Source organism: Patagioenas fasciata, chromosome 1 (genome assembly GCF_037038585.1).
Source record: "Patagioenas fasciata isolate bPatFas1 chromosome 1, bPatFas1.hap1, whole genome shotgun sequence".
In the NCBI taxonomy this organism is placed as follows: Eukaryota; Metazoa; Chordata; class Aves; order Columbiformes; family Columbidae; genus Patagioenas; species Patagioenas fasciata.
In genome coordinates this window covers 141,451,181-141,473,810 of record NC_092520.1, presented here as the reverse complement: position 1 = coordinate 141,473,810, position 22,630 = coordinate 141,451,181, and the positions used below count along the sequence as shown (strand labels likewise).

The window sequence follows — 22,630 nt, the reverse complement described above, 5'->3', positions numbered from 1 at the left end:
CACAAATTAGAGAGAGTTTGTCAGACCTGTCTTAAATTCCCCAAGAGCACTTGTTCATGTCACAGTATCAACCAACAATTCGACATAATTGGCAGTCTGGCTCTCCGGAGAGCTCCGTGGCTGAAATAACACGGATGGCTGCCCCAGGCCAGGGCTCCAGTGTGCCGGCAAAGCTCTCCGGGCATGAGGGCAGCTCGCCTAGAGCAGGGACATTACTGAGGCCACCAGCCACGTGTCTGTCAGGAAAACATCCACCAAGGAAACATAGGGAGCATAAAAAGCCCAACTAGTGATCTCACAACAAATAATACTTCCTGCTTACTGGGTTTTCTCTCCTTGGGATTTTCTGCATGAATAAGGACTCTCCTAACTGACAGAGAGACATCATGCAGCGAGACCCAGTTTCAAAACAGCTGCCTCAGCTCTGTTCAGACACAGCCCCCTGACACAGAGAGGGCCAAATGTTTTTGAGCCTCTCCAGGGTTTTGGAGACACAGCACATGCCTCACAGAGGCTGGAAGTGGTTATACCCGAGTCAGAAACTTTCTTAATGTTTCTATGGGTCCCTTACAACATTATGGGATAAAGCCTTATGCCTGAAAGGGGGAATTTCTTTCCTCCTTCCTTTATACTTAAAAAGCTGACACAAAGAGCTCAAATCTCAGCAGTCATCTGTGGCCAACAGGACCAGGGAAGTGATTGTTCCCCCGTACTCGGTGCTCATGAGGCTGCACCTTGAATCCTGTGTTCAGTTTTGGCCCCTCACTACAAGAAAGACATTGAGGTGCTGGAGAGAGTTCAGAGAAGGTCAATGAAGCTGGTGACGGGCCTGGAGCACAAGTCTGATGAGGAGCAGCTGAGGGAACTGGGGCTGTTTAGCCTGGAGAAAAGGAGGCTGAGGGGAGACCTTATCACTGTCTACAACTCCCAGAAAGGAGGTTGTAGCATGGAGGGTGTTGGTCTCTTCTCCCAAGTGACAGATGACAGGACAAGAAAAAATGGCCCCAAGTTGCATCAGGGAAGGTTCAGATTGGATATTAGGAAAACCTTCTTCACAGAAAGCGTAGTTGGGCATTAGAACAGGCTGCCCAGATAAGTGGTTGAGTCACCATCCCTGAAGCTGTTTAAAAGACATGCAGATGAGGTTCTTAGGGACATGGTGTAGAGGTGGACTTGACAGTGTTATGTTAATGGTTGGACCTGATGATCTTGAAGGTATTTTCTAACCAAAACAATTCTATGATTCTACCATTTAGGGACCAGGTCCTGCTAGAATGACTTACAGCACAGTCAATAAAGCTGCCCAAACAAGAACTTATTAGAGAGAACAGCTTTGAAAATAAACACATCCTTCCCAGAAGCAATCTAAGAAACAAAAATTGCAATCTAAAAAGCAGTAAGAAGAACTCCTGCTGTTCCACTCTCTGCTCAACAAACAAAGGCAGCATTGCTTTCTCCAGCCAGCAGCCAGGGTGCCTGGCTGAAGCACCATGTGGGAGCCGTGGTCTCCCATGGCTGTGCCGTCACAGCTCCGCACATGAGCCGGGCCCTGGACTGCATGCTGCCAGCTGCCCACGTCTTCACAGCCCCTCACCTCCCTCTCATGCACACATCTCATCCAGCTCCCCCGGGAGGACCAGGGGACCAGAGCCAGAAGGTTTGGTGAAACAAGCCAGGACGACAGCATGGATGGAAAAAAGAGGAAGCATCTTATAGGGCAATGTTTTCTTGCATGCAAAACAATGTTGTCTTTACGCCATCACACCGCTTCTCTGCTTTTTAACACAGGTTTCTGAACCTTCCAGACACCACATACCCCAGGGAGAAGATGCTATAAACTGTGAACAAAAACTCAGTATGTGGTGACGAGTGAATAATGCCTCCAAATGCCCGATGAGAAAGAGGAATGGATTCCAACACAGACTCCCCCAAAGATGGAAATGGCACCATTTCTCTGAGGCAGCTGAACATGCTGCTCATACAGCAAGCTTAGGCCCCTCAGCCTTCCAATCCAAAAGCAAATGTCATTATTTGATAAAACTTGTATTCTTTGTACCACAGCCACCAGACACATTTATTCTTCATGCTGCCTTGCCTCTGACCTTTCAGTCTGCAACTCAGACTACAAGGGAATTACTGCAAAAATACCTCAGATCTCCCAGCAGCCCCAAGGTGGGACATGCTGCAGTTTCAGAAGTGATGAAGAGGAGAGCTAAGTTCAAAACAAGGTAACTGCTGAGCCTTGTAAAAATAATCAAAACAGGGAACCTTAAGAAAATTTTTACATTTATTTCTGAGAACATTTTTGTTTTCCCGAATTATGGTATTTCTTCATCATGGAAGTTTACATTTCAAATATAAGGCAGTATGGTCAGCTGGAAGAAAAATCTCAGGATTTTCAGTTCTCACTGGAAGCACACACTGAAACAATAAAGTTTGTCTCCTCACTTGGGAGGGCTGGACTGAGAGGTAAATGCTGAGTGACACCAGTATTAAAACATGTACTATCTTAGACTCTTAACTCAGCACTTGGAGTAGCTATCAACAGGATCTTAAACAGGATCCACCTAAATCTAAGCTCTGCTAGGACACATCATGTAAAACGTGGATGTACATTGCCAGGGTTACAAAATTTTCTATTTCACACAAAAAACACCAAGAAAACTAATTCTGCAGGTTGATTTCAAAAAGGTTTGAATGTATCTAGGTTTCCAAAACTCTGTTCTTGAGAGATGCTACCTCACGGTCCCTGTTATAAAATAATGTGAACAAAAGCGGTCTTCTGATGGGTTAGTCTCGCAGTTATTCTAGGTAATATTGACAGACGAATAGGAAGGCAAAGCAGAAAATCTTCTCTAAAACACTTGTGGGTTTCTTAGTAAACTATACAGTGCAGGACCAAAAAAGGACAGTGTTTTTTTGACAGATAAAAATCCAGCTACAGATCTTTCTCCGACTGTAAATTAATTATTTTTAATTTTAAAAATACAGAGCCTTAAGAAAAGATCTTGATAAATACTTTCCATGTAGCACACTAAAAATCAGGGAAGAAAAAGTACGCAGCACTTACACAAGCTAATAAGATACTCTTCATAGCTCTGGGATGGGCTATGGAAATGCACACAACTTGGCTAAGCAATAACTTGCTAAACCAGTATGACTTTCTTATTTTTATAGTGAAAGCACAGCCCTTCTGGGCAAGAAGCAACTCATGTATCTGCACAGTGTGAGGACGGCTCAACAAATTTGATATTGATAATCCTAAGTGCCAAAGTCACCCATGAAAGTGGAACTTCACTAGTTTTGAAAACTTCCATGTGAGTATGTTCTTGCACAACACTCCCAAAACAACTTGCAAGGTTTTCTTGCTGTGGGATCAATTCTGCAAAGCTTACAAAAGTCACTTAGTAAACCGTTGATTAATCCCCTTAAATGCATATTCAAGCATTTAAGCTAAAACCTCTGAGAGCAGACATGTTATATTAATTATGAGCTAGCTTGACAGAACCCTAATCATTATTTGGATTTGTAATAACAGATCATTTCACAATAAATTGATAATTATAATAATAATCTTCTTAATAATAGTTTTCTTGCTTGGATTAAGAACAATATTAACAAACAGAATGGTAATGAGGTTATCAGTATAACAAAGGCTAAATAAAATCCATTTAAAGAGATCTGTGTTACTGAACCACCACGTATTTTTAGACTAATTTTGGATGCTGAACTACAAAAATTCAGTTTACCAAACTATAAGGCAAAATGTCCTGTTTCAGAAGAAACATGCTTCAGTTTACACTGTGCCTTGCTTTCCATTTAAATAAACAAAGCTGAAGAGGTGCAAGTTTTTCCTAGCAGTGGGATGGGGGGCTGAAATGAGACTCCTCTTGCACAGAGCCAGCTGAGGTAGGCCCACAGCCAGCAGTTGCCATAACCATCTTCAGGACTCCAGGCTCTAGGTCCAAGAGTAAGAGTTTACAGCCTCTTGAGCATAAATTAACTCTCATTGTACCACTGCTCTGATACCTTCAGAGACTCCCTTGGTGACACAGGAGTCTCTTTCTTCCTTTCTTGCTTCCTTCCTTTCCTCCTTTCCTTAGTTTCTGTCAGCCATTATCTCATCCTGTCTTCACCACAGCCTTGTCTATAATCTCAAGACACAGGGACACTGGTGAACGAGATGGCCTCAACAAGATGTCTTCTCTATATCCCTCCAACAGGAAAAGACGTGAAAATATTTTCACCACAGCCTTCCTTCTGCTACAGGGGTGGAGGGTCCTGAAGCTTGAAATAAGGACAGGGAAAGAGAGGCTTTCCATATTTACTTAATGTTTTTTTCTGACTCATCAGTTACAGAAGACATTTCACTGTAGTGTGCAGAAGGATATTTCTAGCATCAGGGTGTCAGAGGACTGTAAACCACTTTATATCTACCTTTTGCCCTTCACCTATCCAAGACAGTCAAAAGAAATTTAAAAATAAATCAGTCTCTTATTACCCTTCAAGTTACTTTCTACCTAACTCACTGTTCTTAAATTGAAAGAACTACAGCAGATTGAAAGCAGTTCAAAATCACCTCTTAAAGATAATACATACATTTATTGTGAGCCAGAGAGTATCCATCAATTACTCATTTATATCACACTTTGTACCTCTAGAGCATTCAGCCAGACAGCCTGGAAAGTGCCATTATTTAAATGTAAAGCAAAATGAGGCTTGCCTCATCAACCACCATGCAATTGCATCTTGTAAGGGGATCCGCATTTGCAAAGCTGAGTCCAAGATCATTTTATCTTCTTTATTCTTGAAAGGAAACCTACTATAGCCTGACAGCTCCAACAATAAATGGCATGTACAGAAAGGATTTCCACAGCCTGCTGCCAGCAGCTGAGGCTGCCTTGCAACAACAGCACTGAGCACCACAGCAAATGCCTCGGCATGATCAGAGTCCCAGCTGGAACAGCTCTGCGTGGGGTTTCAACAGCTGTTGAGAAAAGCTGGGTTCACATGCCACAGACTGTAGCGTCATGGGAGCTTCGGTGCGGTTAGAAGGCGAGATAAAAAGCAAGAGTATATATGTTCCAAAAGTAGAGTCTTTGTAGAGTGAAAGGAAATGGTCAACACCAAGCAGAGAAAGAAAACTACAGCAATATCTAGGGCAGGAGGCAAGGAGTCAGGGTTCCTCAGGTCAGACCTCTTCTCCATATCTAAGGAAAGCTAACAAAAACACAAGGCTGTGAAAGAAATGATGAAAGCCTATTAGAATGCCAAGGAAAACAACATGTCTAAGTCTGAATAATAAGTCATTGGGGAAAAACAACATCAGTAACAGGCTTCCCAGATTAGGGAGATTGTACATGCTGAAACTTCTTTTTGTGCTTTTTGTGTTTCAATGGGTTCTCTACAAAAAATGTAAGGCAAAAACCATTTAATAAAGTGCCAGAAGTTACAGACATAACTCTCCCTTATACAAAATCCCATCACGTGTTTTTAGCTTGATACTGAAATAGCAAATTGTAAACCTAAACATATTAAAGCTATGATGCTCCTGTGATCACATTTAAGCACACCAAAAATGCATTCCTAGGACCGTGACTCTTAATTCCCAAGAATTTTTGAAATGGCAAGAGACCAGGAGGCAATGAATAGGAGCAGCTCAGTAGCACAAAATCAGAGTGATAAATAATGATTGTTCTCATCAAATTTTCTTCTGAGTTTATACTCACCCGTACAACTACCACTTGTACAGATACATGTTCAGGCAGTCGAATAGGAGCCCGGAAATGCATTGCCAAAGCTACTAGGAGATGCAGAATGGAAATCAGATTCTTGCCATGGATTGCTGCAGGGAACAAGGAAAAGGAAGCAAATCAGATAATACTGCGGCCTTATTCTAAACAGACCGTTCTTGGAGAAAGGCAGGTAAAAGGCAGTGAAAACTGCCTCTGGTGAACAGTCGTCTTTGTTTTGTTTTTTTTTTTAACCTCTCTACCTTCTTTTTTAACACAGCCTACAATACACTTTTACAGGTTGCAAAGCCTACATTTAACCCTCCCTTCAAGTTACATGCCCAAACTAAAAGTCCAGGCTCTTCAGTGCCCTCTCTAAGTCAATGAAGAAAATGAGGAGGACTCCATCACTTGCTTTTCACCATACTGTAGAATACTGGACCATTCTGCTTCTAGCAGACTTTCAAAGCGTTAACACAAGCTTTCCTGGCTGTGAGAGATGAATGCCGCCCACTACCTAGGTGAAGTGACTTCTCAAATTCCATTCTCAATTTTGGATTGTAACAGGCCATGCTTGAACAGAGGACACTTTCTGTTTAGCCTGTCAAAAGATGAATCCTCAAGCAGGGTGCACGATCCTCTGATTCTCAGCATGGTGGCCTGAAGGATTAGACCAACCTCTGGTACTAACAAATTCCTCATATCCATAGGGATTCAAATTCAGGAAGCAAACAAAAAAGCTTTTTAATGAAAGCATATGCTTCTAGGAACTTCAATTATCCCATAGCCTTGTATATCTGTCCTTAAAGACCACAGAAGGAGGTACCAGTTACAATCCATACATGGATGTGATAAAACTCTACGCAAATAGTTTTTAAAAACACTGCATCACAGAGAATATGATCAAACTATTGATTATCACACCCTACTTGCCTGTGAAGCTGAGACAGAAAGTATAATAGAGCCCTTACAGTCAACGTTCCACTTGATTGTCCAGCCATGGGGTCGGAGTAAATCATGGACAGCTTCCAGGACCGTCTGCAACTTTTGTTTCTGACCAATTTCAGATTGCGTCACTTCTGCCACGTTCAGTTTACGGTCAGCCAATTTTTCTGTGTTTGAAAAAAAAAAATAAAATAAGAACAACAAAAAGCACAGGCAAAACCAGATTAAACAGGGCCTGGGTGGGATGAGCATAAAGCACTGGGCAGAGCTGAACTCTGCTAGCAATTTTCCAACAGAATGATTTTCTTCGGAAAGCAAAATAGCTGAAAGCAAACCTTTCATCACTGTGTGTCAATTCCGATAAAACCCATGACAGAAAACTGGTAAGGTCTGGCCAAAAATATTCATCAATCAGATGCCAAAATGTAGGCACCAAGTTAATGATAACATTTATTGTGCCTTCCATTTTCTTTCATTGTTGAAAAGCACTTGGCACAATACAGCCTTTCACTACACAAGTGATCTACACAGGCTTAATGAACTTTTCTAACAATAAGTTAATTTAGAACCAAAAAAAAAAAGGGAAATACTGTGTGGACATTCACTTCAGTTTGATGGGCATTATTTCAGGTTAGCTGTAGGTATAAATTTAAGCTAAAGCAAACTTTGCCTTCTCAAACCATCGAGAGTCATATACTCATATGACCTACAGACTTGTACTGGCTTAGTAGAACTGGTTTAAAGAAAGAAGTTGGTACAATCTTGTTTGTCATGTTGTTATGGTATCGTCACGTCGTGGTTGATTACTTCCAAATATGAATTAATGCAGGAAATTTTGTAAAATGCTATTACTAAAATTTGAATTTTGTTTCTGTAATATAATTATTTGTTGCCAAAGTCATAGACAAGTTATTATTCTTTCCCTCTGCATTGTGGCTCTTGCCAAAGACAGAGGAGCTGAATTTCTCTCTCTCAGTTAAGAGAGCTGATGAAGGTAAGGTAGAGTTCTCCATCCACCAGAGAAAAGCTGATCCCTTTTTCACTTCCTCTCTGTGGGAAAAACAGTCAAACTCACTCTGCTGCTGAATCTAGGAGATCAGGACTGCTTTTGACTGTTTTTATCAACCTACAGTAGAAAATTTTTATCAGCATCTAAATAATATTAATGGGAAAAATGTTCTTTAGCCAAGATGTCTCTGAGGCTCTTTTAAACTGACTACTAAAATAGGCAAATATTTTTTTAAATTATTTTAGATATTTAAAAAAAAAAAAATCTCCTACAAGATTCATTTTTTGATCACATGTTATGGCTCCTATCTATTCTCAGCCTAGATTAGCTGTCAGTCAGCACACAGAAATTTATTTCCTTCCACCCTGACACCATGTGTAGCAAGCCACTTCTAGCCTCTCTCAGTGGCACTATTTGTACCTCGATAAAATTAACTAAACAAGGAGGCCTGCCTCAATCAGCCTGCAAACCATTTGCTAATCTCTTACTCCAAACTGCTTCAGAATAAGCCCACCGACAAGTTGTTGTCTTTCATCTTTTTGTGTGTGTCTGCCTATCAAGACAGATCTTCTTGAAACATCTCTCACACGTGAGGAATGATAACTACTACTTGAAGTTTAATGACCCTACTTTGCTAGCTTTTCTTGCAGACAGAAGAAGAGATGACTTCCAAAACAGAGACGCAACTTAATTCTGAGGCCTCAAGCACCAGGAGCACCACCAAAAGCATGAAGTGCTTTGCCTCTTGCATCAGTGAGACAGCACAAACATGGATAGATTAAACAGCATAGGTCTTGGTGGATAAACCAAGACACTGCTGAAGAATTCTTTTTGTGACAACACAAGACTGAGACATGATAGCTTCAGGTCAGAGGAGAAGCATTTGCTCTCCAGTCAGAGGCTCAACAGGAACAAAATGAGGAAAAAACAGTTCGGTTAAAGTCTCAGGCTGCAAGATGCACATGCTCACCTTTCCTCCTGTAAGATATTCTGAGTCCAGCCAAGATATATATATATGTGTGTATGTATAACTAAGCACTTTCTAAATGCCTGCAGGCCTGAGGGTGGAACCATGGCCTCCACAGGCAACATAAGAAACCATTAATATCTGTGACAAATGGCTACACTAAAATGTGCTACCAGCTGCTGAAGCAGAAGTGTCTATATGTTACGAAGTAAAATTGTGTACACACAAATAGTCCCCAGATAAAATTAACTCTACATCCCTGCACCACACCATGTCTGGAGGGTCCCAGCTGTAGCCTAATCAATAAATTAAAAGTACTCTTGTTTTATTCTTCAAGTTATTTTTGAGGAGTTTTAATTGCATACAGAGTAATTGTTGTTAACCAATTTTAAAAGCTTGTGAGTGTTCAGCAAAATGCTGCAGGTCTATTATTTTGTGGATATATGCAGAAAATTCAGTAAGCAGCATCCATTAGCACCAGTGGAATTAGCACCACCAAGTCCTCGTGCCCCACTCTGACACACACATCCCAAATCCCAGCCCACTCTTGAAAACATGTCATAGGTTAAATGAGAGGAGTTTGACTATCTTTCTCCAAGAAACAGTGTGGATTTACAAGGGCACTTGAAGTTTCAAGTCTCTTTGTTTGCTAAAAGCACTCCATAAATCACTGTGCCATCACTAGAAGTTTTTCTCCATTGTGCTTCGTGCATGAACATACACATTGCAAAGATGTAAGTGGGCTGCAGATTCATGGTTGCTTAACTGAATATATCTCTTCCGGAATCATTCACACATAAGTGCACATTATGAGTATGTGCCTGCTGCCATGCATTCTTTCTCTCATTTTTTTCCCCTAGAATTCATTCTACCAGGACCTCAAAAAAGCTCTCAGCCCAGAAAGCTTTCAGAAGAAAACTATACAGACAGAATTTTGGACCACATGGCTTCTGCTTGGGCCCCCCACTGTAATCACTAGTCTCTTCACCTTTTCTCTGCCACATATTTCAGTTGTCTGGACTAGTTTTAGTCCATGAAACAGATACGTAGGAATCACCTGGATTTCTTCCCCTTTCAGCAGATAGCCTGAGAAGAACAGATGGAGAAGCTGATGCCATAGCTATCAGTGAAACAAAGTGTATCCCTGGTGAGATGGTGAGTTACTGCACAGACTTGTTGTCTGCAGCTTTGGAAGAGATTAACTTTGGGCCCCTTCAGTCCTTCGTGTATTCTTCTCTTATGTGAACTCACCAAGCAGCTTCTGCAGCACCTGCCCATCATAAAGGTCCTCTTCAAGCTGTTTGACAATGATTCTCTCCTCCACCAGCACATCATTGATCCAATCAATGAGAACCTGGAAGGACAGAAAAAAAAAGGCAAATGTCTAAAAACCACTGAAATATGTACCTTCCATTTAAGGCAGTAATCAGGAATATAAAACAGAGTAGGAGTAACCATATTTATGTATTTCAAAGTTATAGAGATATAACAGACGAAAAGATGGTTTTGCTCTTTTTGTTTTTAATTCAGGTCTTGCAGTATGGCAATTTTAGTGCCCTCTATTTTTCCTCATTAAAATGTCTCCTTATTGCACCAATTCTAAAGCAAGTAGCAACTAGCAGCTCTGCAACAAACATCTTTGCTAGTACCTATGTTCTCCAGGACCCAAATTCAGGTCTTACTTGTTTTATGTGAACAGCAGACCTGCCAGTAGATGACAACAGTCCCATGATCCCACCTTAATCTCTACCCTGAAGAGACCTGAGTGGTACACTACAAATAAGAGCTTCAGAGGGGAAAGAGTGAATGCTCCTACTAACATGAGCTAAACAGACCCACTAGCTAGATCCCTGTCATTAGCAACAGGACAAGGCATTTTATTCTTACGATATTGTAGAATACAGAAGTCTGGAATTACAATTTTGGTTAACTGCGCCTGATAACCATTCTACAACATATTTAACTGTCCCCATATGCTGACTACCATAAGTATAAAACTCATTTGATCACCTGCAAAACAGGAATGAACATAAAGGACCTTTAAAAAGAAAAGGAACTGAGTTAGGTTTTCCAGGTGCCAAAGATAATAATTTCCAAACAGTTACAGGAAAAACAGCCTTGACTGCCTGAAGCTGGCAGTAGTGCTTTCCTCCAGTTTTTTATTTGGAAAATTAAATTATTTTCACAAAAATAATATAGTTCTGTGGGAAGAGATGGAAAGTTAAATCCTGCTAAATCTTTGATTCTATAAAGGGAGATGAGTATTATCAATCATAGACATGCAAAATCCAGTAACAAGTTACCTAAAGCAAAAAAATTCTGCTTTTTTTTTTTTAATTTTCTTCATTTAAAAGTGCAGATTCTTTTAATTCATCTTCTGATTAGATTCCATACTTTTTTCTGCCTCTTACTCAACAGTCACGACGGTGAAGAAATTTTGGGGTTTTTTTTCATATTCAAGAGATTGTGAAACAAAAAGCAAATAAACAAAACATAAGACAGGCTGGCACTGGAAAATACACACCATGGCAATTCAAGTAAACAGGAGTATTTGAATATGTTATTTAAGTAATTCAACCTGGCTACTGAGGTTCATCGAATCTACCAACCTCAAGGAAGTTTTGCTAGGCTTTATGTTCAAAAAGAAGTTTACAACCCAAACATGAAATATTAATGCGTCATGTACCTCTAACCTATATCTTCAGTACTTTCAAGGCACGCTGAAAACATGCAGGACTGAAACTCAGTTCTAAAAGTAGAGTAAGTACCAAACTTTAGCTGGGAGATATGGCAACCAGACAACTAATGGAGATGAATGATCTGCATCAGTGCTCACATATGTACATCAGTTTTGCCCTCTAAGCTGCCCAGAGGGCTGAAAAATCTCAGTAATAAAAATTACGCCTCTAAAGGGCTTTCTTTTGAAACAAAGGTTTTCTGGTAAGTTGTTGACTACTCAATATCAGCAACTTGTATCAAAACTGGTCTTCCCTGGAGCAGGTAAAGGAAGGGTGGAGGTGACGTTTGAAAATAATGTGGATATGTAAGGACACGGCCCGCAGCAGTATTATTACCCCATTGCTCCCCTGTGACCTTGCAGGAACCTCGTCTATCACTTGGGCAATTCCCTCTATCAATCAGATGGCCTCTGCTGTGCGGTTACAGCTACGACCACCATTTCAACATATTCAGACAAGTTCCACACTCTTAATGCCACTTGTTGGACAGGAGGATCACACTTTCTCCCTCTCCTTCCCCTGCCTCATGCTGCCTTGCTGCAGCACTTTCACGGAATCATAGAATCAAAGAATCATTTTGAATGGGAAACACCTTTAAGATCACTGAGTCCAACCATTAACCTAATACTGTCACTAAACCATGTCCCTAAGAACCTCATCTATGCGTCTTTTAAACACCTCCAGGCATGGTGCCTGAACCACTTCCCTGGGCAGCCTGTTCCAGTGCTTGACAACCCTTTCCAATAAGATATTTTTCCTAATATCCAATCTAAACCTGGCTTGCACTGCCAATGAATTGACAACCGCCTGAGCAGCCCAGCCCGCTGCCACACCAGCTTCCACTGGCACTTGGGGGCCTAGATTGAAAAGGACATTGCAGCGCCATGCTCTGGAAGGTACCATCGTCCTCCCGCTCTTGCAGTGGTCATAGGAGAAATGATGGGAAGCTTGTCCCCTGACACATGCTCCAACATGCCCTGGAAACCATCTTGCTCCTGTGTTGCAGGGCCTGATATCTACATCACATACGGGCAGAAAGAAAAATGTCTAGGCAATTGTTCTTCCAGCATTTCATCCTCTTGCCATTCTCAGGGTGCCCCTTGAGTAGCCTTTGGGTCAGGTAAACTCTCCCTGCCCGGTCTTCTGCCTCTAGACTTAAAGCTGTGATTTTCATACCATCTTTGGCCTCAAAATCCGTTCACCTGCGATACAGAAAAGTAACTCCTAAATAATGAGATACTTTCTTGTCTCAGATCATCTTGAAAGAGATTTTTGAAGCCTGTCAATAAGGCGACTGCCCAGTTCCAGAATGACACACATTTGACACATGTAGAAATTCGTAGAAAAGCAAATTAAGAAATCAAAGTCATGGAAGATTTGGGTTGTCCATGAGATTTACAGAGCAGACTTTAAAAAAACATCTCAAGTTCAGCTTCAATTATCATTTGATAACCAGATCCCATGGCAGTCCCTATGGAAAGAGGCCAGATTTTCAGAAGGCCCCAGAAGCTTTGTTAAGGAAGACTCAAAAAGCTGAACTATTTGAAACCTGTAATTAACATTTTTGTCTTTCCTGTGCTGAATGGTATTGAACTCAGAATCTAGAAAATACCAAGGAATCTAAAATAAAAATCTGGTAGCACTTTCTAATGTAGGAGCAAACAATTTCCAAGAGCATAGGTACACTGGAATCATAAAGCAGCCTTGGGTACAGGGTGTTAAAATACAAAGAATTTAAATGTTTCAGAGAAACTTAGCACCGAGAAACTTTCAGCAAAAAAATACACAAAAGAGATACAAATTAAGCAAGGTCTGGCCATAGTTGTTTTATTATTTTAACAGTTCAGCATCTAAATGAAAGCAAAATATCCCAAAGAACATTCTAAATTCTTTAGCATTCAGACTATAACTCCAGCTCTGCTTGAGCAACAAATTCACAATTCTTATTTAAGAAAAAAAATCCAAGTTTTTATATTTTTTTTTTAATGGCTCTTGAAGCCCAACAAGTGCTGTAATTAAAAAACAAACAAACCCCAAAATTCTGCTGCCCTACCTCTTGATTTCCTGATTGTCTCTTAATTAGGAGCCTGGAAAATATTTCTGCATAGAAATTTTTTAACTTTTACAAGGGAAATAAAGCACCATGTTCCTTATTGAAATAACTAACATGAAGAAATACTTTCTGACTCTCTGCTCACAGAAAATCAGCTCTACAGTTCTTTGCAGTTGCTTCTTCATGCAAGGAAAGAAGCAGAAATTATTCAATAACCTGAATGTCTAAAAATTTAAACAGGCACAGAGTACTCGGTGTGAAGCAGACAGAAGGTACAGCCAGAGAGCTTTTCCTGTGCATGAAAATATGCTTAACTTGGCTCTGTCTGGTCTCACACTCCTCTACCCATTCCTTCACTTCTATGCCTGCACTTCATACAACTACTGTTCAATATCGCCTTTTAACTTAGAGCTCCATTTGCTGCATTAAATATTGGGTGTAAGAGAAATACCGCAGGCCTGAGGAAAAGCTTTATTCCAAAGCCTGTTGTCCCAGCATCAGCCCTAACACCAGCCTTACATGTAACAGCTGGTGAAGCCACCACAAGATCCCATGTGTTAGCTAATGGTCTTCAATGTACCAGAGACTCATCTTCCTCTTCTGTACTTTAAGAGCATGCAGGTGCATAGATACGTTTGTTAGGTCACTTAACTTGTCATACCTTCATAAAAAGCTGCTTTTTTACAGTCTTCTATAGTATTTGGGATTAGCAGCATGATTTTAAAACTTTAATATAATATCCTCATATCCTTAAAACCATGTCAGCCCTTTCATGGATATCCACGCTCATATAAAACACCTCTGAACCGCGTCAAATGGTCAGACACAAGCATTTGTAGTTGTAAAATTTCCAGTGTGCTTTAAATTCTGACATTTCCATTTATTGTATCATTTTTAGGACAAAGGCATACGTTCAGTGAAATGAGCCATGTTGCATTACTAAAAACTGGACTGAAAACTGATATCTGCCATGAGGCAAACAGCTGAAACAAAAGAGTTCTAGAAATCTAGAAGGAAAAATGAGTCTGCCTGGTCAGTTTGTTGTTTGTGGGGTTTTTTTGATTTTTGGTTATTTTTAGTTTGCGCAAGATGGGTTTTTTCATCAAATTTCACCAGCTCAGTGAAGTATTTTTGTTCTGCAGGATGACGGTGAGGCACACTCAGAGTTAATCTGCAGAGTTCAAGGGCATAAGGACCCCACAGTCACTGCTATACAGTAATGAACAAAATGAAAAACAAGACAAAATACATCAACACATCTGGCACAATGGGAAAACAGGAAGCCCAGTCACCAAAAACAGCAAAGAAAAACCCCCTGATTTCAATGACCCTTTTCCTCCCTGACTTGTCAGAGAATAAGGAAGCAGAGATCAAAGGTATCAAAGTTAAACTGGCTTCAGGGTTGAGCATAGACATTAATATTAAAAATTCATATTCAGACCTGGAAACAATTGACTCAGCACAAAGCACTGGTAGCCTGTAAAGAAAGAGACGGCTGCTTGTTTTCAAAAGCAGTCCACAGAGCATTTAGGAAGCTGGGTTGCATCTGGTCACACATGAAACCTTAACAAAAGGACAGTGGCTTCATTTTGGTTTTCTCTACACCACAGTGAATGCAAAAAAGCCATAAAATTAGATATGGAAAAGGTGATATTTTCTAGGACAGCGAACGATTTACTACAAATGAGAATTGTTCACTCATTTCAGAGCAGCACTGTTTGTATCTGCAGCAGTTTAAATGAGGCTTCAAAGGCCAAATTTGTTGCAGTATCAACCGGTCTTACAGAAGTCCTTGAAGGGAGAGAAACCATCTTGCAACTGTGGCTTGCTGTCTCTCGTTGAGGCAAGGCACCTTCAGAAGGGACCCAATTCTTGCAAGCTGCTGTTCTAAAATTTTGGATTCAATTAATAGAAGCTCTTCTTCATACTTTTCCTACTGAAATACATGAGAAATCCCTAGGAAATCCACCACTCCTGTGAAATCTTAAAATATCATTTCAAAGTCTCTGACTCAATTCCTACAGCCTATTAACGCTATCTTTAGGATGACAACTAGCAATGCAGCTTTTGAAACTCTTACCTTTCAGCCATATCTGAACCAGAAGAGGGAAAAATAGATTCCTTCCGCCTTTACACCCAATACACAAAGAAACACACATGAACAAGGAAAGCATGCATCAGACTCCACTTGTTTTTAAGTATTCAAAAGAGAGCTAGAAGAACCCCCAAACGCTCTTTAGAATTAGTGACATGGACCAACTGAGGGGTCTTTTGATACTAATGGAAACTGAATTTTAAACAGATTCACAATAACATACAGACTATATACAAATATATACTATACTGTATCTATATATACTATATACAAATATATAAAGGGTGAGTGTCACAAGGATGAAGCCAGGCTCTTCTCGGTGACAACCAACGGTAGGACAACGGGTAATGGCTTCAAACTGGAACACAAGAGGTTCCACTTAAATTTGAGAAGAAATTTCTTCTCAGTGAGGGTGTCAGAGCACTGGAACAGGCTGCCCAGGGGGGTTGTGGAGTCTCCTACTCTGGAGACATTCAGGACCCGCATGGATGCCTTTCTGGGTGTTCCTGCTCCAGCAGGGCGACTGGACTAGATGATCTTTCGAGGTCCCTTCCAATCCCTGACATTCTGTGGTTCTGTGACTAGAATCCCAATCTTGAGGTACAAAAGAAGACACAATATATCACACAACACCTCTGTACTCAATCACAAACCAGTCCAAATTTATAATTTAAATGCTCACTTTAAGTTAGTTGTGCACTTGTCATCTGGCAAATATGGGACAATGAATAAAAGAAGCTCACACCTTTCAGGCACCAGAGTATTTTGTGAATAAATTATTTATATGCATATTTATATAAAAATAAAACAATAACTCATCTCTCTTTCCCTGGTCTGGATTTTCAGCTTTGGGTCTGTTCAGCCATGTACCAAACTGTGTTTGACTACACAAGGCAAATAAAGTGATGAAAAAAAGGCTGCTGGTCACAGAGGGAACTTATTTGATCACATCAATTCATATTGACAAATCGTGGCCAACTATTTTTAGAGTACCATCAATGATGATAACAAACAACACTTCGAGGCGTAATTCTAGCTCCTGATGATTTTCATATGTGCAAGAGGATTTAAAGCATGTATTTTAGCATCCCCAGCTAAGCAGCCTTCAACAAGGGGATTCACTGTATATTTGCTTTAGTAAGAGTGAGGAATGAGGCTTTTTGTTGTTTCATTTTGTTTTTCCCCTTTTGGTCTCTCTGCATTACCACAATGCTATACAATCTGTCTCTCCAGAGTTACAACAGCTCCATCAAAATCACTTCCAAACGCTTACACGAGCTGGCACTGTTCACTTTCACTGTGCATATAATTCTTGTTGCATGAGGCTAGCAGAAATTAAAACAACATTTTGTGGAGACAAAGAGATACTAAAGCAGAGTCAGCAACAGATATCTCTGCTGCTTCTTTTCACTGAGATCCATTTACCCAACCGGATGTGACTGACAGAACAGAAACACTCAAAAATCAATGATGGCAAACCCTTGGCATGTCTAACTCTGGTGTTGAAAGAGATTTGGGCTCGCACCAATTAAACTAAGTCGTACTGCCAAATTTCAAAAGGATCTATTGCTGCTATTGACACATTCCTCTCCGAGTGGAAGAGCGAGAGAACCACTTTGAACTATAAAAACCTCTATCTATTCAACTCCTCACTCTTTGCTAGACCATGGAGATCTTTCATTTCAAACTCTGTGGGGCAGGCAGCCTTTTTTGCTGGCTGCTGCTGTATAGCACTTAGTATGGCTAGTTCACATTCAGCGCTAGGGCTCTTGGAAAATGTCATTAACTACTGAAGAGCAGAAAACAAGGAATAAATTGCTCATTTTTTTTGCATTATCCAAACTCTGTGGCATAAAATAGGTTTTGCCAACATAATTCAAATCTCTCCCTGTCTTACAGGTTCACAGCAACATAGTGTTAAATATTTCTCTAGCTGAATATCTGTAAAAAACTCTCAACTGCTGAGAGGTAAGCAAATGATTAGCAATTACCTAAATTGCATAATTTTCAAGTAGGCACTTTACAGAACACGTCTCTCCTTTGAGGATGATCCCAAGGCAACAATCCACAGTTATATGCTGTTCCCTGCACCAGCTGCTCTGGTTCAATGGGTAACATGCTACTCTCTTCACTCAAGTGTAAACTGGCGTAGTGAACCAGAGCCTGATTTTGCAATGTGCTCTGTGCACTCAGATACATGTGTGAGTGCTGCTCTATCCCTCATTTTCATTCCTCCTGAAGGTTTTCAGGTTTTGAAACCAGAAAATATAACCTTGCTAGACTACGACATCCAGGGAAGACACACCAACTCATATTAAATTCAACAGCAAAACTGCCAATTTAAAAGCAATTCTAATCTCAATATCAAGTCTCCCGCATCACAGTGCATCTGGTTCTTTCACTGCAATGACTGGTTCAGCTGAATTATTCATTATAATATTGCTGCTCCACTATCAAAGAAACCACAGTATTTTTTGAAAGAGTGGTGCAAGACCACTGTACCTTTTGAGAGAATTAATGGATTTAGGTACTAACAAAGAAAGAATGTGCAAATTCACTCAATTTAAAACCACAATGTATTCCAGGTGAATTAGAATAATAAAGAAATTCGAGTACAGCTCCTTGCTCAACTCAGTTTGATGTGGTTTTGTAATCTTAAACATGTTATTGCAGTCTTAATAACAGATCACTGGGCTTGTTTTAAAGATGTACCAGGTAAGCAGTTTGCTGAGGCATTCTGAAGCATTTGTGTGCAGCCAGGGTGCACAAGGTTTCTTGAAAGGAACATGCCACAGCTTGACCCACTGTCTGGGGACAGTATACACTATCTAAAGTTTTCAGACCCACGCAGCTATAGCTGCGTTGTCATTTCTAACAAAAAAAAAAATTGTAAAATAGTAAAGAGGAAGTGCAGTGGGAACTGTAACACAAGCACAAATGCTTTTTGGAAAGAGATCACATTTGTTCAAAGCTGCCAGCCCTTCCCGCCCTGCTCAAGTTTTCGCTGTTAAACTCAACAACTTACCACATCGAAAAGGTTCTCCTAAACACTAATCCCTCAGGCCTAAATCCTCCATGATAAGCACTGTTGAGGCAGAAAGCCACACCTCACATCAGCACAGCTGGGAACACCATTATCAACACCTTCGACAGGTGTCTCTAGTGACAATACAGATTCAGGACAATCTGGCCCCTGCCCTAGCTCATAGGAATAATGAGGACTTTTCTTCTTAAAAAACCAAACAAAAACAACAAAACAAACATAAACCAAAAGCCAAAACAAAACAAAAAGGAAAAAAAACAAACAAAACAGAATACAGGACAAGAAGAATGTCAATTCCAACTTTCTTATAGTACCAAAGGTCTCCTCATTGTCCCCTACCATACCCTTTCTCATTTCAGCCCTACTCTTTCCTCTCTGGAAATCTTACTAACGCTTTCCAAAGCTCCTTCCCTGTTTCCACAGACAGAAGAAACTCAGGTTTACATGCAGTGAGTGCAGGTAGTTTCAAGCTAAGCACTGATCCTTGCTGTGATAATCACAAAGATGTAAGTGGACAATGGAGCCTTACCCCCTAACTACCATGCACACCCTGATATTCAGCCTTTTCTTGTTGCTCTCATTGCTTTTAGCACCTTACCTGGTTGATGACCTCAATTTTTAGAGATTACATACTTCAGTAACAAGTTACGTTCCTCAACTGTATTTCTTGGTAACCAGCTTGTCAATTACGCCATCTCACCAGTTGAACTGAAGAAGGACAAAATAGTAATTTCCTACCTTGATCAGTTCTTTGAACTTGGGGTCTTCTTTTGAGTTAGGATCAATCATGGTGCGTTCCTCATTCTCTTCTGTCCAAGAAAAATGGGAACCTTTAGTTAGAACCTCTTCAAATATACACTGCTGAAATACTGCAACAGTTCCTAATCATGAAGTGGCCTGTCAGCTGATCAAGAAATGACAGTACCTACTCATCATCTGAGCAAGGGAATATCCTATGAACAAAGTGTTAGGCATTTTAGAGATACGCAGAAAGAGAGCACAGTCCTAACTTCCCTAAAATAAGATTGTTACCACTGACCTTCCCCAGCTCAGACCCTGCAGAATACATCAGGAAAACCACCGTTCTCTATACCCTGTGGAACATGTTAATATTAACATACCAAAAAGTGAAGTCGACTACTTTTCTCCCTCTCCTCAATTTGTGTTTAACGTATATTTTAAAACACTTGTTCCAAATTACACCATTTTGAAGAGTATCCCAAGCTTACGGAACTGCACTCATTGCAGCTGCTGAGACCTGGACTGACAGTTTGTGTCTCTGCTCTCTGGTTCCCTGAAACTTGGTCACACACACGGCCCTGAGCACATTCACCTCTGGTTGAGTTGCAGAATGAAAATTAGCCCAATTTACATCAGTTGTACATGTGCATGGGGGAAGAACATAAAACAGATTTCTCAGGCGTGCAGTCTTTATTTCGTTTGTTGCTGTGGGATGGAGAGATATGAGAAATGCTCCCCAATAGCCAGCAAGGACAACCACAAGAGGCATGAATAGAAAGAATAATTTTTAGAAGGGATTATTTGATATACAAACAGTGGCAGCAAAATCAACTTAAGCTTGACGAGGCCAACAACCAAACAAGCTTTAGCAGAATTATCTTCACAACAGCACACATGGACACACGTATGTTTGTATGTTACCATAGATATGGATACCAGCATTTAGGAAACAGCTGGAACAAGTCTAGTATCTTAAATTCTGGTGCTTGCTTTTAAGTACCAGATGTCTCCTTGCACCCTTCATGTCAGCTCCTTCAGTAGCAAAGTGGTAGCTGTGATCTGGGTTAGATCTGTTCCTCTAAGTGGAGAGCAAACCCTGGCTACTACAGCAACACAAGGATAGCTGATCATGTCACAGCTACATGAGGTAATCCCCATCTCTTCAACTAAAATCACTATTGAGAGCCCCCATGAATTTGTCTTTAGCTGAGTGTAGATAGGCCGCACAGAGTCCTATTTTCCTACTGATTTCCCAATTCCTTCCAGCATGACGACAAAGGAGGGTTTTTTTGGTATGACCACAGGTCAGGCCATTGCCACATTGCACAGAGGAACCCTTTCCAACAACAACCAACCTACAGTGACTTCCTGCTGCAGTGCCAGACCTCACTGCTGCCAGATGACAAACACAACACTCACACATCCTAGAGATAAGACAGACTATACCATCTGACTGGGTTACTTTAGAATTCACCCAAACACTTGGGTTCGGTATTTTCCAGGGCCCCTTATCTTTATTAAAAAAAAAAAAAGACCCTGATTTCTGAGCACACGTGACAAATTTCCAGAAGCCTACGAAAAAACATGAATTCTTTTGCTGCTCTTCTTCCCCTGTTCCTTGACTTCCTCATTACTCCCTGGGATGACTCAGGCAGTCTAGTCATAAGGAAATGACAACCACTACACACCCAAAATACTGCTAACTGAAACTCTGAACAAGGTTTGACCCATAACGGTATACGATTCACCACAGAACTTTTCTTAAGGTTCACCTGTGGCCATGTCTTTGCATGACAGGCCTTCAGGAGTGGTCCTGTATCTTCTGAAGTCATACACACCTTTAGTGGTACCCAGAAGAAATCACTGGAGACTCTCCTGATCCGTACATATACACAGAGATATCAACACTTTTCACACGTCTTAGAAGAACAGCACTTCGCATTTCCTACTACTCTTCTAATCAGAAAATCTAAATGACTAACAGTTTTTAATTTCCTGTTTTATTATTTGTCTCTATGACAGCTTGCTTCAGCTAATTCCATAGGTTAGGAGACATATGGCCAGAAAATAAGAAAGCTTTTTTTTTTTTTCCAACAAGTTTTAAGCATTTTTTGCTATTAAATTATGTTGCTGCTCTTGTAGGGACTCAGGGAGGGCAGGGAATGGAGAGAACAGGAATTAGAATAGTTACCTTCTTTCTATGAAGCATTTATATACTTCTATCCTAATCACATTTAATTACTATTTTTAGCAGCCTAAATGCTCACCTGTTCATTCAGTAGCAGGACTCATTTTGTCATTTGTACCACCACTTGCAAAGTGGCAGCAATAACCCAAGAAAGGACATAGCATCCACTAGTTAACAACAGTGTAGCATGTACATTGAGACAAGGCAGTCTAAGGGTTCCATAGGAACAACCACACGCTTCTGCTACAGTCTTACTGTGGGTTGGTCCTTTCGCATTTCAGTTTCCAATCTATATATACAGAGAACATACAACTTTCTTAGCAAAGCAGGATGTCTGTGAGGACAAATAAAGAGAGACATCCACTTGGCCAGTAGGTTAATGGAACTGAAGTAACTCTTAAGCAGACAAATTCAGCAGTATTTTCCACCTAATTCTTTGCAAATCTCAACATTCTGTTTGCTTTCAGGGTGACCACAGAAGAACAAGTTTTCTGCCAATTCACTGAACAAGTCAATTTTCCCATACACTACCTAGTTTAAGTGTATCTACACAGCTGGCACTGCTCTTCAAATTTCATTTTAGCCCGTCTAATTTCTAGTCTACATGTAACATACAACAGTTCTAAATCCTCATGCCCAATTCTTGCAGTTTCAACTAAGCAATCTACATTCAACAGTAAAGCAATGGATATGGGTGTCACAGTGGCCACCTTTATTAATAATTGCTTAATTGAGGTCTGTATCTTGAATACTTTACCTAATAGTGTGTCTTCTGGGTGGATGTCCACAGCACTTGGGTTCATTGGTGCATTGATAGCATTTTTACCTTCTTCTTGGAGGTCACTCACTGAAGAGGAGGAAAAAGAAAAAAAAGAAAGAAATACTGTAATAAATGCAAAGTTTGCAGACATGTAGGGGTTAAAGTGGGCATTCATAGTAAGAGAAAACATCTGGTAGATCCATTTCAAAATTGGCCTACAGTTTATAGAATTAAGAACTGCAGCCACAGTGGAAAATAAAAGCAGAGAAACATCCTTCTATAGGTTCTTATAAAACTGAGCCACCACACTACTGGCTGAAAATATTTTGCAAGAAACCCAAGTCTGCGGTAGGAGCCAC

General features: G+C 40.5%; 1 protein-coding gene across 4 annotated transcripts in view; it reads right to left on the bottom strand.

Annotated features, from left to right (window-relative positions):
* Window positions 1-22,630, bottom strand: part of PARVB (parvin beta) — a 69,063-nt gene that overhangs the window by 20,412 nt on the left and 26,021 nt on the right. For all 4 annotated transcript variants that reach the window (XM_065844264.2, XM_071816468.1, XM_065844282.2 and 1 more), the window contains exons 2-6: window positions 22,269-22,358; window positions 19,321-19,391; window positions 9,905-10,007; window positions 6,704-6,844; window positions 5,730-5,845 (exon numbers count right to left, since the gene is read on the bottom strand). In XM_065844264.2, the coding sequence (XP_065700336.1) occupies window positions 5,730-5,845; window positions 6,704-6,844; window positions 9,905-10,007; window positions 19,321-19,391; window positions 22,269-22,358 (521 nt within the window). The remainder of the gene's footprint in view (window positions 1-5,729; window positions 5,846-6,703; window positions 6,845-9,904; window positions 10,008-19,320; window positions 19,392-22,268; window positions 22,359-22,630) is intronic.